Raw genomic sequence first — 23,464 nt, 5'->3', positions numbered from 1 at the left:
CTATCACCTCTGCTATTATCTGGCAATAAGAAGAGACTTGTTGATCACATAACTCGTAATTTTCTTTGATATAGCTTGATGGTAACTGTAAGTTTATACAGTGAACCAAAAAAGTAGAGATAAGAGTTTTTTTAGTACCTTCTGGATTATTTGAACAATAGTTTCAGGGGGTGAATCCACATCAGAACTTTCTGTTTTTTTGCCACCTTCTGTATCATCACCGAACTCGTTGTTCCAAGGCATGCTGTGAAGGAGAAGATGGTGCTTATTTCTCTCCCGTGTCAAGAAATTTAGTGTTGGATAAACCAAGAAAAAAAATTTATATATAGTAAAATGATTAATGTCCTTGTTTGGAGATCGATGGCTTAGCTATTTTGACGAGTATCTCATGGAACCAAGAGAATTGTGTAATCTTTAGGCCAGTCATTTAGTCCTCTTAACAGGAATAGTTACCGCAATTTTGTCTTGGCCACTATGAATCAGGTCCCTGAGTGAAATCAGGGATTCCATTTCGTCATCTGGTTATGAAACCATTGCCTATTGATTAGGCTTGACCCAATTATCTTAAGACATGCTTGTATGATTAGACTCGCAACCTTTTAGACTGGAAGTTTTATTGGGCATGGATGGTAACCTTATGCCACAAGAGGGAAGAGCTTCCAGCTCGCTGCTAGTTATGTTAGAGAATAATATAAATCATATACCTGAAACCTCTTACCTAATAGCTTAAGCTTTGGGTTGAGATGATTCTTTGACATGGTATCAGAGCCTTGATGACTAAACGGTCACGAGTTCGAATCTCACTATCCTCATTTATTTGATAAAAATTAAGCACAAGGTAATATGGGCCTGTGCAAGTTTCAAGCCCAAAGGGCTTTCATTTGAAGGGGTGTGTTAGAAAATAATATAAATCATATCCTGGAACCTCAACTAACAGCTTAAACTTTTGGGTTGAGATGGTTCTTTGACAATACACACAGAGAAAATGGGCTCTCATATGGGTTGATGGCCCAATCGTAACCATCTGTCCAGAAATTGGCTAAGTAGAAGCCTTGTACTGTTAATCTTTGCTCAAGATAGAGATGCTAAGGGTGTTTGGGAGTGTGGTAGCGGTTGCTTTTCAAATAGCTTTTCGTGCCGAAAAGCATGCAAATAATATTTTTTTCATTTTTTAAAAATTATTTTTGATATCAGCACATCAAAACGATCTAAAAAGTACAAACCGTACTCAATTTTAGTAAAAAAAAAAATTGAAATTTTCTGAAAATTCAACCTCAGCGTTTTCTAGGCCCAGGCAGCAGTACCTACCTAGGAATTCATGGGCTATAATACCGAGTGGGAAGCTCGACCAATGACCGGGGCTTTCCACTTTTCATTGGGTCACTTGTTTTCTTATTCTTTTGTGATGGGAAAAATGAAAAATGCTTATTCTGTATCTGTATACTGTAATGATGAGTAGGGGACCAAAAGAGAACTCCGGCGAGCTGTGTTCAGTGCTATTGCTGAGGCAGTAGAAAAAAAGGAGGTTACGGCTAATATACCATGGACCCTCGATTCAAATCAAATATAATGGTGTCAGGTCCTCTTGTTGATAGCAGCCACATATCCTGGGCCCTACAGATTAGCCCAGCCACTCACTCTCATGCCTCCTCTTCCTCCGTCTCGAGCTTCCATCCTTTTAACATGGTGCTAAGAGTGAAATTAAGAGTGGCAGCCCCATCTACTGCATACCAGACATGGAAAATGTTGTCTTTTACATGTGGTCATTTTTTGGCCATGCACTGAATTTTGATAGGAAAACTGAAGCTATAAAGTGCAAGAAGAGACATGTGACATGGCCACATGAGCACTGCCATGCAAAGACAACGTTGGGCCATTGTGGCAGTCTGGTGAGACCAAGATTTTTGAACCCATTCAACAAGGGGACGGACGAATGAGCTAAACATCAGACCCATTAAGAATCCAACTGGTGGTCAAAAATCACAGACAAGCCCAGAAAGCCTCTATCCCAGTTCCTCTTCCAGATTCAAGCCTGCATGATAAGATGAATTCAGAAAGCTCAGGAGAAAAAAAGTGGTGCAATTCAGAGGGGACACGGGGTCTTTGACAAGATGCATCCCTGAGAAAAATTGGTGTATAGATGCTGTGTTGTCATGAAATGATTTGTAAAACGAACCATTCTTTCCCTCAGTCGCTCTCAGAAGGTCTCAATTCACCGCTCGATGGTCCCGGCCATTGTAGGTCCATTTCCCCGGCTCGTGTCTGCAGTTTACCCTACAACGATCACGACCTTTCTCCCCTTCAATCTCAATGTCTTGATTAGTTTTTGTTTGCATGTGTTTATTCTTCTTTCAACCACGGCTTGTGTGTTTTTGGTCCAATCCCCACTTGCACCAGATTTAATTACTCAACGACAGAGATAGATAGGGAAAAAAAAGAAAAAGGAAGGGTCTGATTTTCGGTCCAATCCCCACTTGCACCAGATTTTCAAACTAAACTGGTTACTCGACAAACATTTCTTGCAAACTATTGAGTTGCAGATTTTTATCAGTGTGCATCGAATGCCGTGCACCTCGTCCAATTAACAGAGATGAATTCTTCGTGTGATTTCCTTTTTAAAATGAAACATGATAATGACTGGGCTGGTCTATTTTAAAATATTTCCTGTGATGCCTGCCTGCGTAAATAAACAATTTTCGAAGAATTCCATGGTTTTTTTATAAGGAAAAAAAATTGAAGAGTTTCATATATAGTCAATCGTGGATGATACTTTGTTACCGATTAATCCATGCAAGTTTTTTTTTTTTTTTGGGGGGGGGGGTTTGATTGCACATAAAAACATTATCGAGGTACCAAATTAATTAGAAGCATTGCCACCGTGTACAAAGGAGAATGAGGCCACGCACACGAGGACAGCACCGCATATGTAGTTCCTGTTTGGCCTCGTCATATCATCTTGACATTTTCATTACCATACCCCACAAAAGGGTCCATCGTTATCATGTTTTGTGTTAAGTTGTATATTTTATTTTAACGGTGGCAGCTTTCCTGCATCCACGTGCGCACGTGCCACCATGTTATTAATTATTAATTAACACAAAACATTGACACTGGGCTGCCGGTTAACTGTTAGCATGAACAGTGAACGCCATTAAAAAAATTTTATTAGTTAATATATGTAATTATTTACGGAAGCCGATCCGAAAGTAATATATATTGTTGACTGTCTAAAATAAAACTCAAATGTAATAACTATGGATTTACGTGCGTTTAATTAATTTGTTTTTCTTAATTAATGACGGCTTCAAGTTACATGTAAGCTGATGATAGCGTTTGTAGAGTTGCTGAGAGATCGAAAATGGAGGAGAAAAAAACAACACAGAAACAAACAACTATATATCATCTCCTCCCCTTTGTTTCCTTCCCAGTCACCAAATAGTGGGTTTTAAATGATTTTTTACCTATATGTTGATTTGAATCGCACAATTTTTCTCAACCATGAAAAATATTAAAAATAAAAATTAATTAAAGATACAACATCCCTTTATAGAAAGTGTTTCAGGTAAGTGAATAATCGGTTCTTCAACACCTTATCCAATAGCATGGGACTGCCAGTTAAGGAGCCTCCTAGCTAGCTAGCTAGATGTATTGCAAAAATTAAGTTTTCCCAGTAAAATCAAGAGTGGTCATGTATTTCAGCAACAATATATACTCAAATTTAAAGAACAATCGGAAGCGATGGTGGGGACATATTTTCCACTCTTCCCATATATATATATATATATATATATATATATATATCATCCACACAAATTCTTGCTAGGCGAAGACTTTGAACAAACTGGGTCCATGTCCTCGTATTCAAGATAAAAAACCGGATAAGTAAATAGGAGAGTTCATAGCCCTTGCAGCCATACTTCATTCTCATGAGTCCCTACCTTAGTTGGATCTTATCTTCTCCAACCTTTCCTTTTCTCTTACCCCCTAACCTGCAATAATACACCACCTTGGAGGCATGTATCTGTTTGGCTTCAATCACTGTTTCTTAACACCAACGCCACATGACTAAGGTATGGCATCCACATGAGAATGGACCCGCACGCACACACTGTTTTGGCCACGTGGGCATAACCTGTACGATGATCGTGCCTCGCTGTCCGTGTCAAGGTGGTGCCACGCAAGATCAACTCAATCCAACGGGCGTGAGTTCTAAGTTTGTAGTGTCAAATTTATTTGACCATGTCGAATGTTGTGATATGCTGGATAAAGATCGGATGGTCACTGACGCTTCTGTTTGATGCCTACCTCTAGAGATGGAAATCATGACTAGGTATTTAATTCAAAAACAAAATAAATAAATCAATAAGAAGATATCATCAAGTTTAATTACCTCGAAATATATATTAATGAAAGCGGTCAGTAAAGAGAGGGACAGTATTATCTCATGGCCACGTCACATAAAAAGAAGAGTCCAAAACTGGCAAATCAAGACATTATGATCTGCTCAAGAATGTTCATGACAACTTGATCGGATTTCGGGAATTGGAAGAAAACAAGTAGATGGAGACATTCCTTTTTTAACAAGGAAGGGCAACAGAAAAGAAGCCTTTTCTTTAAATTAATTCTATACCGAAAAGATTATCATGATGAACAACTCGTCTGGCAAAGAAATGACTTGAAACCTAACAAGTTCTTCCATGTCGTAATATTATTGCTAGGATGCACATTGTAATATTGGGATCGATCATGCTCTTGAATATTCCAATTGTATATGGTAGATGCTGGCTTGACTCTAATTTGTTTGTTTGAGTGTGTTTCTTTGCTTAAATTGGATGGGAATCATGAATTCAATTCGGTTGTCATTTTTTATTTATTTACTATTAATTATGAAGTTCGGCTGTCATATTGCTCTGGGCATGATCATTTGTAACTAGTAGATTGCTTTATCATGTTACGTCTCTTTTATTGTTTCTTCAAACTTAAAGGTATTAAAGTCTCTCGGGGGGGAGTCCCAGTCTCCTGAGAAGTGAGACCAGTGGAAAGGTGGCTAAAAGAAAAGGAGATGTGAGCTGCAATTAGGCAGAGGCAAAAGCCGGAAATCGCTAGGGATATTGGTGCCCGGTGGTCCATGAAAGTTGCCTCGCAAGATGGGATTGGAGCAGGCATGACCACGTCCCTAGTTCGGGGCTCGAATCTCTTCTACTCGATGATACCATGGGCTTATTGAGCTGTAGACCCTTTGCGATGAGAATTGGACCCAGGTTCAATCAACTTTTATTGATCTCAGGTCCTTCCAAAGAAAGCCGGTTTATAAGTAAAATTCAAAATATCTTAATAAGAATCCAGTTTAACTAGTTAAATTTTTAAATTTATTTTTTAAAGTTTAAGTTTTATAAATTTTATAACTACTAAAAACTTATATAATCAATAATTTTTAAACTTATTAGATTAATCAAGATACACGCAAGCTGACTCGAATATCAACATTCATTATAATAAAAAGAAGATAATCTAATTTGTTTTTTACATTTATAATACTTTCTCCACTATAGTTTTATAAATTTTATGACTACTAAAAACTTATATAATCAATAATTTTTAAACTTATTAGATTAATCAAGATACACGCAAGCTGACTCGAATATCAACATTCATTATAATAAAAAGAAGATAATCTAATTTGTTTTTACATTTATAATACTTTCTCCACTATAATCCTTTTGATGGCGCCTATCATGACGTTAAATTTTAGCTAAATCTTTCAATTATATGTGATCCCAATTAATTGAAACTATAATTCGACCTAGGAGTTTAATTTTTAAATTAAACTATTATTCTTTCAATATTATTAATAATTTTTTTGGGATCAGATAGCATGTATTGGTCTTGTCTCTCCATGACATAAGAAAAAAAAAAAACACATGTTTATAGCATATGTTTGCAAGCTACTTGGAAGAAGATAATTTGGTCTCAAAAATAATTTGGAAACTAAGTGCATTTTACATGCATAGTTTCTATTAATTTGGATTATACATCATATGATAAAATGTCATATTAGAGATGTACCGTAATGTCACCAATGTAATAAATACAAGACAAATTGAAGCGGGATAGACTAGGCTATTTATCCTATATTTTATTTTTCATTGGTGCTCTATAAAGAGAGTGTATTTTGGACTAAATATTTATAAGTATGCAATTTAATTATCAGGATGTTATGATTAAACTCTTCAAAAAAGTTCACCTTCTATCTGCATTTGTCTTTTAATACCAGCAAAATTTCTAATGTTGAAAAAAATATATTGTTAAATATAAATTTTGTTAAAAATAAGACAGCACTGTATTTGGGCTTGGTAATTAAGAAACCTCTCCGCAATCTTTCTTGAAATGAAGGAGACAGGCCTGATCCTTTTTAGACATCGAGCACTTAAAGTCAATCGAGGCTGTGTTGACTCAGGCTATCGTGTAATTGTTGATCTTTAAAGCTTAAAAGCAATCCGTTGAATTTTAATACCAGTTTTAGCTACCAACTCATCACCGAGCTAGGTGTGGTCCAACTTTTGTAGAGGACTGTCTAGCAGCTAGCACTGAAATTAGCAATAGGAATATGAGGTTCAAGTCACCACGCGTGGGGCTGATAACACCGTTTGTTGCCATCTCCCTACAATCCCACGTGAGACCGTACTGGCCCCGATGGCTCCCTGTCTCGCCGCGCCAAGAGCCATCGCTTTCTGGCTGTGGCATGGCATGTTGGTCTTGCCCTCTTTAATTGCTCTTCTTCGAAATCCAAGGTTAATTAATTGATAATTGAATAAATAGGATGAGATCTTCACGTCGATTGTTGTGGTTGGCTGATTGTGTCTCGTTACCATGGAACTTAACGGTGGTGGAACTACGAGGCTAGCTAACTAGAGTTCCGAAGCCAACTTTGTGGAAAGTATGTTCCCTTCTAAAGCTACAATCCATCAAAAACAAATCTCGGGGATGGCAATTGCTTGCCGAAGTGGTTTATTTGATTGATGAGAATATCGGTGCTACATGCCAAGCTTTGGTTAGATTAACTGGACTTTATTATGGAGTGATCAAGGATTATCTAACACGTATGCATCGCAATTGATTAATTTGTTCCAGGGTGTCGACACTCTCCCTGCCTTGTTCCATCAAAGAATTGCGTCCGAGGACCCAAGGGGATAAAAATATAGGTTGAATTGCGTTAAAGATGCGTTGCCTTGAGAAATTAAAATCTTTACCACAAATTCAAATATAATGATGGGGTGGGATCGGATGGTCTCTCGTAACCCCGAAGTTCTTTTCATGAAAATTCCAATAACTTGCATCTTAAATATTTCGGAATATAACATATTTAGTCCGTCGAGAAGCAATGTTTTCAGTTTCTCATTCAAATCCTAATCTTCGGTGTCTACCTAGCATTGCTGTAGTTTTTGTAGTTATAATTTTTAAAAACATAAATTATCATGTTTTCGATTCTATTTTTAATTAGTTGCATTCGACTGGACTAAAATATGTGTTCCGGTCCATCAAATTGAAAACATCATCGGCTAATCTGGTTCAGTTAATCATTTCTGAAACATAATTCCGACACACACAACATAATAGTTAATTCATTCAAATCATTCATCTCTCCTGTTTAGTACTCAATACTCAAGATTCTAGAGAAGCTCTTCTCTCTCTAAGAACTAAAACTTCACGTCTCCTTTCTCCTCCTTTTTCCAGGGTCGTTGCTCGCGGGCCAGCCCTAAAGTCACCGTCTTTCTTCTTCTTTTCTCTCTCTCTACCCTATTCTTCATTTTTTTTTTCTTTCACGTTTTCCATTTCTATTTTTTCTAGATTTGAATCTTTGTTTCCATAAATTAACGGGCAGTTTCTTTTGCTGGGTCTCTGCATGTTGGGGTTTATTTTATTTTGGCTAGTAATAGTACCATGTTTGTTTGAAAAAACTTGATGATTGTCGTCGAGGAGGAGGGATCTCTCAATAATAAGTCGACGTGGTTTGGTTCTTTTATTATTTTGTAATAATTTCAACTCATCCGTGAGCATACGTCGACGCTATAAGTTACTACTAATGCAATTCAAGTTTTGGATTTTAAGAGAGTTTTAAACTCTTGTCGTTATCAAGATTAATTATTCCCAATAGATAAATTCAATCACTATGGCTATTATCCTTTCTATATTTATTATATAAAAACAATATTGTATTTATGCCTTCATTGATATTAATAAAATATTATTCCGTGTTTTCAAATTAGAAATTCATCAAAATAGTTAACCATTTGAAGAATAGATTGCAGCAAAATAGTGTCCACGCTTTACCGCTATATGTATCTATTTGAGTTTGCATGCTTGCATGATAGAAAAATTAGCTATAAATTAAAATATTTCTAAAAACAAAAATACTTTAAACAACATAGAAATGCAGTGAAGATGAAGCACAGGATCAGAATAGAGTTTACATGTACTCAATCTTTACCAAAACATAAAAAAAAAATTACAATAATATGCTACCAAATTAATGAATAGTAATTGAACAATAAAACACATGCACGACCTTTAGTTTATTTTAAATAAGAATAATTTTTAAATATCAATAAAACTACAATAATGCCATGACTGCACAATAATGAAACAATAAACACGATCACTATTGGTTTATTAATTAGTAACCAGTAATTAGTAACTAGCAATGTGCAAAGTAATGTGATTTATCACGTGCCATCACTTTCATAATAGGAAAGTTATTGTCGTTTTTTACCAAACTAACACAGTTTGGTAAAAGTTGTGAGGATATAACATAAAATTAAAAAGTATTTGAAAATAACACACCTTCATATTAACTGCTAATGAAAATCATATATAGTTAAATTAATGAACCATTAATAGAAATCATGAATGTATTTAACAACAACTAATAAGAACAACACATGTTGTTTATCATAACCTAGACCTAACCCCAAATTTACCCTTAATCAAACCTTAAACAACCTTAATCTCAATCTAACCCAAAACCAGTCACTAAAATACCAAACCTCAAACCCATAATTTAGAGTGATGTTTTAACATCATTTTGTTCATTAAGTATAACCTCAAATTAATGTGTGCAATTTTTAAATGTTGTTTTAATTTGTAAAGTTTAAAGATATATGATAATGACAATATTAAAATTAACATAATAATTAGCCAAAATAATATTACAAAAATAATAGTAATAATAATTTAAAAAAAATAACACAATATAATAACACACCCAAGCTTATCTATATCTTCTGCAATGAGGAGTGGATGAGTTAGCTTCGTTAATAGCTTGACTTCCATTTATTTGTTAGTTTTTTTTAAAAAAAAAATAGCAGCCATGAAAATTAAAGCTTATGGAATTTTAAATAACTCAATTCAAAATAATAATTTTATTTAAAATCATAAATCTAAATAGTGATTATGTAAAACTATATTATTTTTCCAATGTGTCATTTTCCTAAAATATTTCAGTAAGTGTCAATTTTTTTTTTTAAAAAAAGTCAGGAAACTTGGACATTGTCACCAACCCACCACCCTATTAAAGTAATCTTACGCTTGGCTATAAAAGGTAGGGTAGGATTGATGGCGCATCAAAAGCTAAAAGCAAAAGTAAGGTTAACTGCTTTTGACCCCAGCTTTCTTTCTTCTTTCTTATCTCTATATATTTTCCAATACCGCAAGCTCAGCTTCTCAAATCAGGACCCCTAATTAAGAGGGTTCTCCAATGGAATAAAAAGGCACAAAGCCCCTCGGTTGAAAGGAGTTCCCTCAAAAGATCCCTCCCCCCTCGCATTTTTTACACCATATTTACATGCCTTTTTCTTGATAGGAGGTTTTGGAGACCCAGGTAACATGTAGCAGGTCTTTGTCTCAATGAGAGAATACACCATCAACTTAATTAGTATATTAACAAGGTGAATGGTTAATGCTTCCTTTTGATCATAATAATTGATAATCCTAGATAAATTACAAACCCAAATGAAAGGTGACAAACGCAAATTAATAATTGCTGGATATACGGACAATCAAAGCAAACACTAAGAAGAAAAAAAAGGAACACTAAATAGTAAAAAAATAGTAGAAAGAAAACCCTTTTCTCCTCTTCCTCATATCTTCACAGGTTAATTCACTGTTCATTATGATCTTTTTGTACTTACAGACCTCGATCCATAGCGGGAATGAAGAGAATTAAAATATCAGTGGTTGCCATATCCCTATCCCTTATTTTCCTCTTTGATGTCTCCCCCCCCTTTTCCTTGTTCATCTGACCAAACCTTAGGAAAATGAACGAACTTTGGCTCCTAATGATTGCATGATCCTTAAATCAGGGCTTCCACTAAGTTAAAAATATTTTCAGCTCCAAGAATCTTGGAAACTTTGGCAAATTCTTCAGACTACAATCTTCTCTGCCTGGTAACGATCCTCTTGTTATAAGAACATATATTTTGGCGCAGTAATCAATGCTACTGCCAGATGTGACACACGACCAGCAAGTAATCAAAATTCTCTTCAATATTTTTCTCCCCTTCTGGCTACTGCTAAGCAGAATCGATCATAATCCAAGGAAAATGTAGTAAACAAGAGTAATTGGTAATGCTATCAGCATTCCAAAGATAACCCTGTACGTATAACAAATATGGAAGAAAAAAATTAGTTTTTCTTTTCTTTTCTGATACACTAACACATATATACTATTTAGATGTATAATAACTTATGCTAGTGTATATCTAGCAATATTAATTTTACTTACGCGGTGCTAAGAATGGCTGGATGGACATTGTACTCCTTGGCAAACACAAATGGAACAATTCCTTGTGGCAGTGCGGCCTATTGAATAAGAAGAAATTAATAGTGTAACTTCACGACCAAATTCACAATATTTAATCATGGCAAGCAATTATAATATTAACTACAGGTACATGTAATCATTATTGCAGTTAATTAATTTATATTGTGAAAGTAAGTTTTACCTGAACAATAGCAACATGAAGGAGGGTACCGCGGAGGCCGACAGCAATTGAAGCAGCGGCCATCACCGCAGGGCCAGTCAAGAATCGAACAGCCATGGCGAATGTGGCAACCGAGTTCCCACAAGCAATCAGCTTCGGTTGTAAAGCCATAAAAAGACCTTTCACAATAACAACCAGTTAAATCAGTACATCTACGGAGAAATTAGATGCTAAAATCTTTAATCTCTCATGAACTCAACTACCTTCACTTCACTAATAGGAGAGCTGGAACGGGCATCGATCTATCACTATTCACAACCTACACCCACCGTCCCTGGACCGCAAGCTAAGCTGGCCCCATGTGTCGGATGGTCAATCTATTTAGAGTCCAAGGACAAAAACCCTTTGATTTCTTGTGATATGGTCACAACTCACAACCCATCCATTCAACTGTGAGTTGTAGCACCCATACCCTTAACTTAGACGAATATAAAACCTGTCCTTGTACCACGATGCCCTACCGAGCCAAAGTACCTTTAAACCCTATTGTGGTAACAAATGTGCCACATCCACTCTATGGCCTCTACAAAGACCCGAGCCAAAAAACACTCTACGTATATAGGAACAAGTATATGATATGGTATGTTACTGCATGGTACTGTGTAAATATACGAGTATGTGTCCTTTTGAATGGTCCCTTAATTCCATATCGACTGAATGTATTGTTTGAGCACTTGTGTGGCCGAGGAGACAGTGAAAGGTTAAAGAAAAAATGATTACGTTATCTGAAAATCACAATAATTCTGACCACTCACCTAAGCTGAACATAGCCATTCCGAGTCCAGCATCAGACAGTATGGAGATTGACTGTTTTATTATTTTAGGCATTTCCACATGCCACCTGCAATTTTATTTTTTTTTAAAACAATCATTTAGTAAAACACCAAATATATCAATCATAGTATTTGTATACTATAAAGTAAGATTGGTGACATTTCAAATTAAACCAAGGAAGAAATAACTATAGATATAAAAAATCGATAAACTAACCGGAAAGCGACTAGAGACCAAGTGAGACCAATGAGACTGGAGTATGTGTTGGGGTTTCGAATAAGTTTGCGCCAAACCATGATCAATATCAAACGGGTCATAACGCTTGCCGGAGGCATCTTCCGACTGCCACCGGAATCTGGAGCTTCGGCTGCTTTTGGTTGCAACTCGGCTGTTGAGCTGGACCCTAGTTTGTTAAGTCCAGTGGGCCCCTCTTTTTCCCTTTGGTCGACGTCATCTCCTTCTCCTCTGCCCGCAAAACTGAAGTCCTCGCCAGCAAAATCTCCATCTTGTTGTGGAATAGCTTAAAAATACAAATACAAGTTAGACTAAAACATCAAAACGTGTAAAATGGCTAACTGATTAATTGGATAATTAATTAGCTGTGCTTATGTGGCTGTGAGTTAATGTACTTTTGGTTTCCCCGTTTTGCGGATGGTCAGCAACCAACATCCTGATCTCCTTGGCGCCCTGATCAGACCGTCCAGATTGCTCTGATGCACCAAAATCAGTCCCACCGAATACGTGGAGCCCACCTCCTTCAGAAACTGGTGATGCACTCGAGCTCCACACGAACATGTGCAGCTCCTTGGCATCATGGTTTGCCTTGCTATTTTGCTGCTGCTGATTTTTTGCTGTTTTAGTAGTGACAGTAGAGGCAAATTCAGGGTTTGGTGCCGGATAAGACGTGGGTACTGTCTGTGCTGGATAAAACCCGAACCTAGGAGAGGATAAAGTAGCCGTTGGAGCACAGTTTTCTTCGAAATTAGACGGCCTTGGAGTTGGCCCTCTCGAAGATTGTACTGAGTACAAATCAGCCGGGCCGAGATTTGAATGCCTTCCAGGGAATCCCTGAACTCCCATCATGGAGTAGAAATCTGAAGGGTTGAAATTAGACCCTCTTGGAGTAGGATTCCTTGAAGAACTCAGGCTATAAATCTCAGCTCCGGTAAGATTTGATGGCCGAGGAGTCATTCCAGAGAAAGAACCCGGCCCAAGAGACCGCCTGGAGGCATTAGATTTCCTGACCGTCACATGTAACTTGCCATCATCACCGATTTCAGCATCAGTTTCCAGAAAATCTCGGCCATCTAAAGAGACCACGTCAGAATCAACCTTAAACGAAACAATGGAGGCTGCAGTTTCAGGAAATTGCTCCATGATCAACATCTTGGCACCTCTATACTCGAAAAGAAACAAGAGGAGAGTGTACCAAATGATACACTGCAACACCACAATTTGAACCATCAGGCTTCCCGAGTAGGTGCCGTACATGGCGGTTAAAAGAGGAATGCCCATGACAAGGGTGTTCGGAAGAGTCGAGACAGAAAAGATGGTAATCATCCATTCCAAGCTTCCATTTTTTGTGAAATTAGTCCAAATTCCCAGAGCGATTAGCATTATTATTTTTTGAAGCGTGTCGGCCGCAATGAACTTGAAGTTCATAGCATAGGGATCATTGGTGGAGATAAAATGGAATGACAGTAGTGGCACTGCGAATATCGCCACGAAACGGTTGATACCGGAACACTGGTCCGGGCTGAAAATTTTCCACCACCGAACAGACCCATAAGCCAAGATCATGGCAACATATAGAGGAATCACAGCGGACAAAACGTTGTAGAGATCATTCCAGCTAATCATGGTTTCTTAGATATGTATTTTCGACTGAAATACAGCAATCAAGACAAGGGAGTGGTGATTTTGCTGAAAAGGGCTAGTAGTGGAAAGTGAGTGGCATTGAGTGGTAAATTAAGAAGAGGGAAACGGCAAAATGGAGAAGAGGAGGACAGAAACCGTTAAACGGCAAACTGGAGAGGATAAATGTCTTTCTGCAGCAGGCTGCTGCAGCTAGTAGCTCCCAATTCTGCCTGATGATGAGACTGCAGAGACAGAAAGAGAGAGAAAAGTGAGAAATTATGAAGGGAAATAGAAGGGAGGACGGGCAGTGTCAGTAGTTCACAAGGATAGCAAGGAGTAACTTTTTAGAGAGAAATATTTATAGAGTGAGTGTGTGGACGGATCTAGGACATGTATATATGGAAAGGTGAGAGGGCGTGTGATTATGTACTGGAAAGTCGAGGGAAATGGGGACCAGTCAGTTGGGTTAGAAAGTAACCGCCTCATATGGTTAAGTTAACTATACATGATTCAGTGTGTGTGTAGAGAGTTACAGGTGGCAGGTTTGTTGTGGAACCGGGTTTTTTTACGGATTTTCCTTTTGAATTTTCCGTGTTTTTGTGGTTTTCTAGTATTTTTGGGTTTTTTTGTGTTTTGGTTTTTTAAAGCATTTTTTTTAAAAATATATATCTTTTTATTTTTTAAAATTAATATATTAAAATAATCTAAAAATACTAGAAAAAAATAATTTTTCAAAAATAATTTTTGAATTACAAAAATAAACTCGCTTTAAAAAAAAAAAACAAGAAGAAGCAGAAATAACATCCATATTATATTGAATTGCAGGGGACGGCATCATTGCAAAAACGATTTTTTTCTCATCTCTGAAGCTTCATTATGTAGACATCTGTCTCGTTAATTTTTGGATCCAGTAAAGAAATTTTGGGAAAATTGCTTAGGAAGCACCAATTATACATTTATCCGGATAATATAAAAATACGAACCAAACATTAAATAAAACTAAGAGCAAATCTAAAGAATTTTGAATAAAAAATAAAACAGAAAATAAAATTGTTCTTGATTATTGTACTCCCTATTTTTAAAACTAAATTACTCATTCATAAAGTAACGATCCAATTACAACATGTCTTTCAAGATTTTAACAATACTATTTTAAAAAAAAACACATTTAATTATGACATAAACACTAAAAGATTTATTCAGATTTTCCCTTTAAAACAATGGAATCTAGAGTTAAAGAAATGGGAGGAGCTAAAGACAGAAAGAGCATGGATTTTCTATTTGTTTTTCTCTTTTATTTTCTTGTGTTTCTTATAATGAAGTATCTTAACGCCCTATTTACATTGGAGGCTAAAAATATAGAATTAGTTCAAGACTAATTAAAATCAATTCATGATAATTTATTGAATTTATAGAGCCAATTATAAACATGATAAAATACAAAAACAATTAATTTCATGCTTGCCCTAAGTTGTTTTAGACAATATATAAATATTAATCATATCAAAAAAAAAAAATTGCTATTAAGAAAATGATGCAATTTTTTTTTTTTTTTTTTCTCTTTACATAATCCGTTTATAGTGGTCCTCCATATATCTTAACGTAAAATTACACAATTTGACTGAAATGCTCCATTAGTTTAAAAAGTTAAATTAATTTTAATTAGAATGAATTTGTAGCTCAATTATCAATCATGTCTTCCTTTTTTCCGGCGCAAAATGAATTCATTTCATTTGTTACTGATGAAACCCAAAATAACAAAAGATTAATAAATTCCCAGCAATTTTGGAACACAAAACCCAGAAGTCTTACCCAACACGTGCAAGAAGTCTTACCCAACACGTGCATGCTTAGAAGATTCTTGACACACATATCAAAACTTCTTACCCGTTTTAAAGTGTTGTTGTGGTTATTTTTTAAAGTATTTTTTATATTAAAATAATATTTTTTTAAATTTTTTTTACAACAATATATCAAAACATAAAAAAATATTTAAAATTTTTTAAAATTTTATTTTTTTTAAAAAAATATAAATTAACCTACATTTCTAAACTCTCTCTTCTACATGGTTTCCTAGCTGCAACAAAACTTCATTTCACTAAAAAAAAAACAAATTGTTGCTGACAACATTAATAAGGGTGCCATGATTCTGTGGTTCTAATAACAATAAAGAAAATGATTTGGTAGTTATCCGATTACAAAATCTTGCATTGGAAAACACGTGGTTAAAAGTCATAATAAAATTTTTATCCTTTTTTAAAATAATAATAATAATATCTTATTAGTTATTTTTTGAGATTTATTTTACAAAAATAAAAAAATACAATTAAAAAAATAAATTTTATTTTTCAAAATCATTAATTTTATATTCTACTCCTTGTTTTTTTTTTATTTAAAATAATTCTAAAAAATAAATAATATAATATTATTAATTAATTCCCCTGCACCTTTTTTTTTTTTTTTATATGAATGCAAGTGTCGAGGTTACCATTGTAGAGCGGAGGAGACGGGTAGGCGCATGACACTGGTGAAGGCCGGGCACGAGTCGCTTTTGAGATATTTTCACGACTTCTCATAGCAGAGAAGGGATGTAACGGCGTGAAAAATATATAGTAATATTTTCCAAAAAACTGGCATAATCTAACTCTAACCTTTTTATGGAGAAACCCGTATAGTAATGTGATTTAATAAATCATTTACTGTAATTAAAATGTTTTATTAATACAATCATTCATCGCATTGTATATTAATTTTTTTTAGCAGTGTAACAGTTTTCCAAAATATTTCATTTAATACCTATAATTTAATATTAAAATATATACAGTCCCTATAACTTATTTTTACTTGGTCCTTGAGTTGAGATCTTGTTGTTGTATTTTACAATTTAGTCCTTGCTTAAAACTACTTGCAATCACATCCCTATAGATCACTTCTAATCATGCCATGCTTCACCACATAATTATTATTATTTTTATCTAATGCTTATCGATTTACAATACCATAAGTCATTATAATTATAACTCCCCATTACATGATAATTTTAAAATTTATAAAATCAAAGACTATAATCTAATTAATCAATATATTGTAGGATTTATTATATCATATCAAGCATGTGATTTATTATATCATATTAATCCTGATTAGGCCATACATTTAATCCATTACGAAATCAATGGCTAGCGAGCTTCAAAAACATGTCTGGGATGGTTTTCGAGATGGCGATCAATCTAAATTAGGTTTATGTCTAGGGTTTTTATTTTGTTTTATTGGGGGTGGGGGGAGAAGACCGGGGTTTGCTTACTCTTATTTCAACTTCTTATGGCTGAGAGGTATTCCCACTCTTCGACCTTCTTTAATGGATTGGATTTACCCAACTCCTATTTGTTCAAGGAAAAATTGCAAGAGGTTGAATATTTAACGTATTTAATTTATTAGATGTTTGCTTTAGTAGTTGGATATTATTTTCAACGTGGGTTTGACCTCTAACGTAAAAATTAGGTGTTCATTATTCTTTATCTTTTTTCACGAAAGGTCAAACCTCTAAACAACAGAGAACCTTTACACATGTTGCTGCGTTGTTATCGTCGTGTCATCCTATTTGCGACCGGTTGCCAGATGTCCATAGAATTTTTGCCACGGCTGAATATTTTAGCTGTTTTACGAGAGGTCAAATTGCTACGAAGCCTGACATATTTGTGGTAAAGGGGGAGTATGAATTACACGTCGTCTTTTTCCTTCTTGATATATCGTCCTCCTTGTAAGGTGAATAAATATATTGTTGTTTGAGATTGTATTGATATATTATTATGAACTTCTCATCTTAGTTCTTGAAATTATCGTATCGATTGAGATAATGAATCTATATATATATAAAAACATGATATGATCACTGAGAGAGAGAGTTAAAGTCTATCCAAGAATATTCTACACATGCCACCCGTTTCAACCCAACCTTACTCCGAGTCCAACAAACGCTGCCTGCCTAACTTCGTCGAGCATGAAATCTTTCTGTCAAGAAAACAGTCGCAATCTTGTCCTTTATAAAACCATCGATACGTGATTCCTCAGGAAACAGTAAAAGCTACCTCTACAATTATTAAGACGTCTTGTATCTCGAGTCTTGACATCAGGATTAGAAGGAAAAAAACATGCACAACAGGATAAAAATGGAACTGTAGATGTTTAATTTTTCTTCCCGAACCCATCTTTCTATGACTCCAATCATTTTGTTTAGCCGGAGCTGCACATATATTCCACAGGTCCTTTCTAGTTCTTGTCATTTCCATTTGAATTTCAACTCCCTTGTATTCATCTTCTGATCTTTTAGCGTCTTGAATTCTTTGGCTCAGTTTCTTGTCCCATGATTTGGACACCCTACATGGAAAAAAGAGGCAACGTGAGTGATTGGAGATTGGTAAAGATCATTCAAAAGGAATGTATAAAGACATGTTGCTCATGCATATATTTTCCTCTCTGATAGATTCCTATTTGACTATAATCTAAAACATATAGTATTTGCTTACAGTCATCAACAGAGTTTTTGGATGATCAATAGGGGTCATATTCATATCGGCCAAAGGAAAATGATTAGTCAAGGTTGCGTAGAAGCAAAAACCTTACCACATTTTACTATTTTTGTACCAATTAACCCTCGATTCTTTCCAGTTTCAAACTCTGTTTTCCTGTCTTAATTAAGCTGAGTGAAAGTGTCATCTACAAATTTTAGTAGTCTATAATTTGGTTTCAACCTGCCAATCGGCCAGTGACGAATACACACCGACTTGACATAACACTTTGAATGATGTCCTTGCTCGATCTTAATAGTTAAATTAAATATCATAAGAATAACCAAGAATATCCCAGCAACAATGTATGGATGTCTGATTATTTGTCTGCGAACACCTGGATTATATATGACTGGTCTTTAGGAAAGATTAATATTATATTCAGCTAGATATATATTAAAACATGAGCTGAAGCAAGAGAAGACATGGCTGGATCATCGGCTAATCAAATGTAGATTAATGCTTAAAAAAGGGCAAAAGCGATGAGAGATCGCTCGAGCTAGTGATTTGGATGATCCATATCTAAGAGAATAATAGAGGATGTAAATTTAGGAATAAAAGAGGATGAAAATATCAGCCCCCCCCCCCCCTCTATTGCTCCCTGCACTATTGAATTATATATCATTTCAGAAAAAAAGTAACATCTTTTCGGCGCTGAAGCTTACCGACCGTTAATTTCTTGCTTAAAAAATCAAGAACCGGAAAGTAAAGTTCGGGAATTAATTAAAAGTACTGATTCTTTTTTTAATAAAAAAACAGAGAATTCTTTGTACTGTGAGTAAATATAATTTATCAAATTAAAATCTCTTTAATTCCCCGTTAATGATTAGTGGGTTGTTGCTGTGTCGTTCACAGATAGTATCATATCTCAAATGAATTCGATCGATCCTGCCGAAAGCTCAATAATATTTTAAAATAGCTGGTCAATCAATGAAACAAACATAAATGTGACACTGGTCGTCCTTATGATTAATATTTCGCATCTATAAAGTTGTGAATGTTTTTATTGTTTTTTTAAATTAAGAGGTTCATTAATTAGTGGTTCGATTATTCAATTTGTTTTTTTAACGGTTATGATATTCCCTTTACAGGTCTTTCTGTATATCATATTTTTCTCTTAAAATTTGAAATTTAAAATCTAAATAATAATATAAAGAATAAATTAAACCGAGGACATAGAGTAGAATAATCTTATTCTGTGTTCTTGACGATGTGGAAATGAACTTGAATATATCGTGTAAAAACACCAGGTTTATGCATGAAAATTGTTAGGTGCTTTGCAGAAAAAAGACATGTAGCAACAGCAAACAAAGGGGCATTTCATCCTCTAAACCACATCAACATCTCAGAATCTAGAAACTTCAAAATTAAGAATTGGATTGTTATCTATCACTAAAAAACAGGTCGAGTGTTCTTTTAAGACCAAAGCATAAGATTCGATCGAGTGGTTTTATGACTTCATTAGAAACATAAAATAAACAAGGGACGGGACGTGTAGACTCTTACGTCTGTATATGATGTGTTATTGACAATCGGAGAGTATCAAGATCTACAAAGCAGTGATTAAGCTGTGAGAATTACTGTGGCGGGCGCATGCTTGCTCCATGTAAACTGCAAAGGAGTGATTCCAAGAGACTGTTGCCTTTCAAAGCCAACAGCTAAACCAAGTCATCAATGGTTTCTATCAAATGACATGTACCTAAGCTCTAAAGCATAAAGAATCCAAAATGTGGGGGCCGACAATCTATCACGAAGACACGTGGCGACGCACATGCCGCTGCAGGGTACAGCCCCTAAAGGCGTCATAAGCAAAATCCTTTTTCTAATTTTGATTTAACCTTTTCTTATCTCTTCTTTTTTGAAAAGAAAACTAGCGATGCTTATTTATAATTACAAATAAAGGGTTAATGAATAAATAAATTAATTAATTATCAATGTTCCGGTGGCTGAATCGGTGGAATCAACCTGGAAAACCCGGATCTGATAATTTTGGGAAGAAAAGGCAACAGTCCAAGTCTGAGTGGTTCAAACTAAGCTCTCATTTTTTTGCAGTGAGCACGTGCATAATAAATATAGTATAGACTATAGAGGCATATGCGAGTCAAAAAGGTGGAAGCCTGTCGGCCCATTGGGCCTCTCCCCCACAACCACAACTTTTCTCCATGCGGTTGCATCACCATCCTTAAAGGAGCCACTCCCGCCCCCAGCTCCGTCTCTCTCCTTTCCCTATGCAAATGCAATGCTAGTGTACCTTGAAAGGGCCATGCTTACCACTTCTGCCCTCAAATTATTCGAAGCCTGCCTAAAGATTATGTCGATTGTGCGTACTCTGGACGAGAATTGTGTATGCTTTCAATGTAGATATTTGAATCATCAAGAGGTCTTGATTCATAGATGAGTGTTCAATTCAACAATGATCACACGCCCACACCACCCCTTTTTGCATTCTACTTTCCCTCCTCCCTTTCTTCGCGAGGATAAGGTGACGATTTCACACGCCCCACTTTAATCTTTTGGCACTAAAAGGCTAACACAACCTTAATAGAGAATCTAGGACCATGTATGGTCTAAGCCAGTTGGTGGTGGAGGGCAGTTGTTAATGAAGGTTACTCAACAATGTGGTAGGGCTTCCTTTGTGACCCAAAGTGCATGAATGCACATACGCAAAATCCTTGCCAAAAGGTACGCTGTTGTGTAATAATTGTAATTTAATCACGTGTCTTTGCGAATAGATTGATATCTTTTAGCCTTTTGGAACAAGTCTTCGGAGATTTTTGAAAATAAAAAAGATGTCGAAAAGCTATTGGCTAAAATCATCATGTATCTAGCGTCTGGCTAGCAAACCTCGCCTGAAAAGAAAACCGCCAAAAAAATGAGGGTCTAAAAAACTAGAGAATCTGTCTCCTAATTTACAATAAATCGTGATAGATTTGGCCATCATACCAAGGATCGAACTGTTTCTTATTTCAAGATGCAGCTCCTAATACTTGGAGCACGGTGTGGCTTCTCAAAGCTGTGCATGTGAGGGTGGTCAAGGCAGTCCCACCCGTTAAGGAATTGCCTCTTCTTTCATTGGGCCTCATGGTCCATTTTCTTGCACCAAGGTGCGTCTTGATTAGTCCGATATTTCCTGTTAATAATAATTAATACTAACACCTCTTTCCCAAATCACAATCAACCACTAGAGATTAGCCTGATTTAATGTTGAAAAACCACCTTGAAGTGGATGTTAACCGTCAATTATTTATGAATAATCTAGCTTAACAACAAAGATTGATCCAATTTAGACAGGGCTCGATACTGCCCAATATCTGTTCACATGCACTCCAATGCGAGCAGTTCAACAAACCACTGATTCGTTGACACGTGACTACCAGTCTTGACTCGGTCTTCAGCCGTGACAAAACTGTGAGAGGGGGGTTAAGGTTATCTCTAATACTCCAAAGCTTGGTAACAGCAGCAACAAAACTTGCTAAGAACAGCTAATTTATATTGGAATTAGGTTTCATGCTTGTGGGGTTTCTTTAAACATGATGCTCTAGCTTATTGATTCCAGAGCCAAGCATGTGAAAGAACATTCTTTTAAGATGGTTCACTCACCATCCCCAGGTATAAAAAGGGTATTTTGCCCTCTCTTTATCTCTCTATTTTAGCTTTATTTAATTTTCCGAAAGAGCCAGCTAAGGTTGAATTCAATAATAATCTCATCTCTTGGGACTCGCCACTCTTAAAATTGAAAAATCATGAGTTGAAGGGAGCATATTTAATAGGGGCTTGGAGACATGTTGAGTTCATGTTTTGACACATTCTGGTTGGCAAGGAGACTTCCGTGACAGATTTCCCTGGCATTGTCACAAACTCGTATCTGCGACCATTTATTTGTGAAGGGAACGCGAGTCATCTGGGGCTAGCCCCATGTGATGTGGTTCGATTACTTCTTTAGGTGAATTCGCTCTTAAATGACAGAGTGAAGACCCGGAAATCCTTTCCTCAGTTCATCAAATTTTACTTCTTCCAGACAGGCTAGCTGTTAGCTAAAAACACATCTGAATTATCTAGTCATTTAATAATACAAGTGACAATCTGAAGTGGGCTTCTTCTTTTTCCCCTCCTTGTTTTAAATCTTCTCAGAGTACAAAAAATCTCTCAAAGATACCAGAACTCGTTGGCAAAATTGAAAGACTCAAAGGCTACGGTTTGCCAACTTATGTGATTCTAGCAGCCCAAGAAATGAGATTAATATCTTGACTAATCAATCACCTGATACCAAAGTATGGCTTCTGCCTGCCACTTGGAAGGGCCATGACTGAATCTTCTCGTCAAGAATTAAAACAAAATAATGGGTGCCAGTTATATCAAGGGACAACATTGTTCCCTAGCTATTTCTTCTGAATTCGATGCTTGCCGAGTGTTGACTATGGAGCTCGCTCTTGCTCGATCAGTCACTTTTTCTACCGACATTGAATCAGGCCATCCATAACTGCAAAATGTAGCTGTAAACTGTCCAACGTTGGATTAAGATAGAGACCCATCTGATTCCTCCGAAATTAAAAATAAATAAATTATAATTTTGTGCTGTACCCAGGTACAAGTGCCATCATCTTCCCCAAATCTTCAATCCCTTGCTACATAAATCAAGAAGCCCCTGGAACTATTCACAAATGAGAAGCAAGAAATTAATTATGAACACATTTGCAGTGTGCCTAAATTAGTTAATTATCTGATCCGAAGCATTTTACCTCCAATTTTTATGGCCGGGTGGACCAGTAATCAAGAGCAAATCTGCTGCTAAAAACAGAAGTATTCCTATGCTACGAAGGGAAGTTGAATTTTGGACATGTCCTCCACAGATAACACCAGTTGTATAGCAAAACTCTTGTCTCGAAGAGTGTTCCTTGGGCTTATGTGAAAGAATGAGACTTACACTTCCTTGGTCGCTGCCTTGAAACGAGTTCCATAATGAATTGTCTGGCCCATGTTTTTTTTTTTTTTTTTTTATCTTATCTTAAAATTTTCTCGCATTTGTTTCCTTCTCATCATCACCAGCTCATGATTTTACAGGAATGTTCAGATAAGGAGTCGCCATGAATCCTTTAGTTATACATGCATGTTTCTCGGACTGCATGTCACTTTGATAATAGGCTAAAACCATACTGCTAGGTTTCTTCCGTGTCTCGTATATAAAACTGGTTTCAGCTTGCTGCCTTCTCATTTGAGTTATGAAAT

The 23,464-nt window shown here is 35.9% G+C and overlaps 1 protein-coding gene across 1 annotated transcript; it reads right to left on the bottom strand.

Annotated features, from left to right (window-relative positions):
* Positions 1 to 9,949: 9,949 nt before the first annotated feature.
* LOC118046379 (auxin efflux carrier component 4) lies at positions 9,950 to 14,050 on the bottom strand. Its single transcript, XM_035055253.2, has 6 exons — positions 12,443 to 14,050; positions 12,030 to 12,333; positions 11,795 to 11,880; positions 11,001 to 11,158; positions 10,781 to 10,857; positions 9,950 to 10,649 (listed from the first exon to the last, which is right to left on the bottom strand). The coding sequence occupies exons 1-6, from the start codon at positions 13,671 to 13,673 to the stop codon at positions 10,583 to 10,585; spliced, it is 1,923 nt and encodes a 640-aa protein (XP_034911144.1). The 5' UTR covers positions 13,674 to 14,050; the 3' UTR covers positions 9,950 to 10,582.
* Between the last annotated feature and the right edge of the window lie 9,414 nt (positions 14,051 to 23,464).

This window comes from Populus alba, chromosome 10 (genome assembly GCF_005239225.2).
Source record: "Populus alba chromosome 10, ASM523922v2, whole genome shotgun sequence".
Lineage (NCBI taxonomy): Eukaryota > Viridiplantae > Streptophyta > Magnoliopsida > Malpighiales > Salicaceae > Populus > Populus alba.
This window is presented reverse-complemented; position numbering and strand designations above follow the sequence as displayed.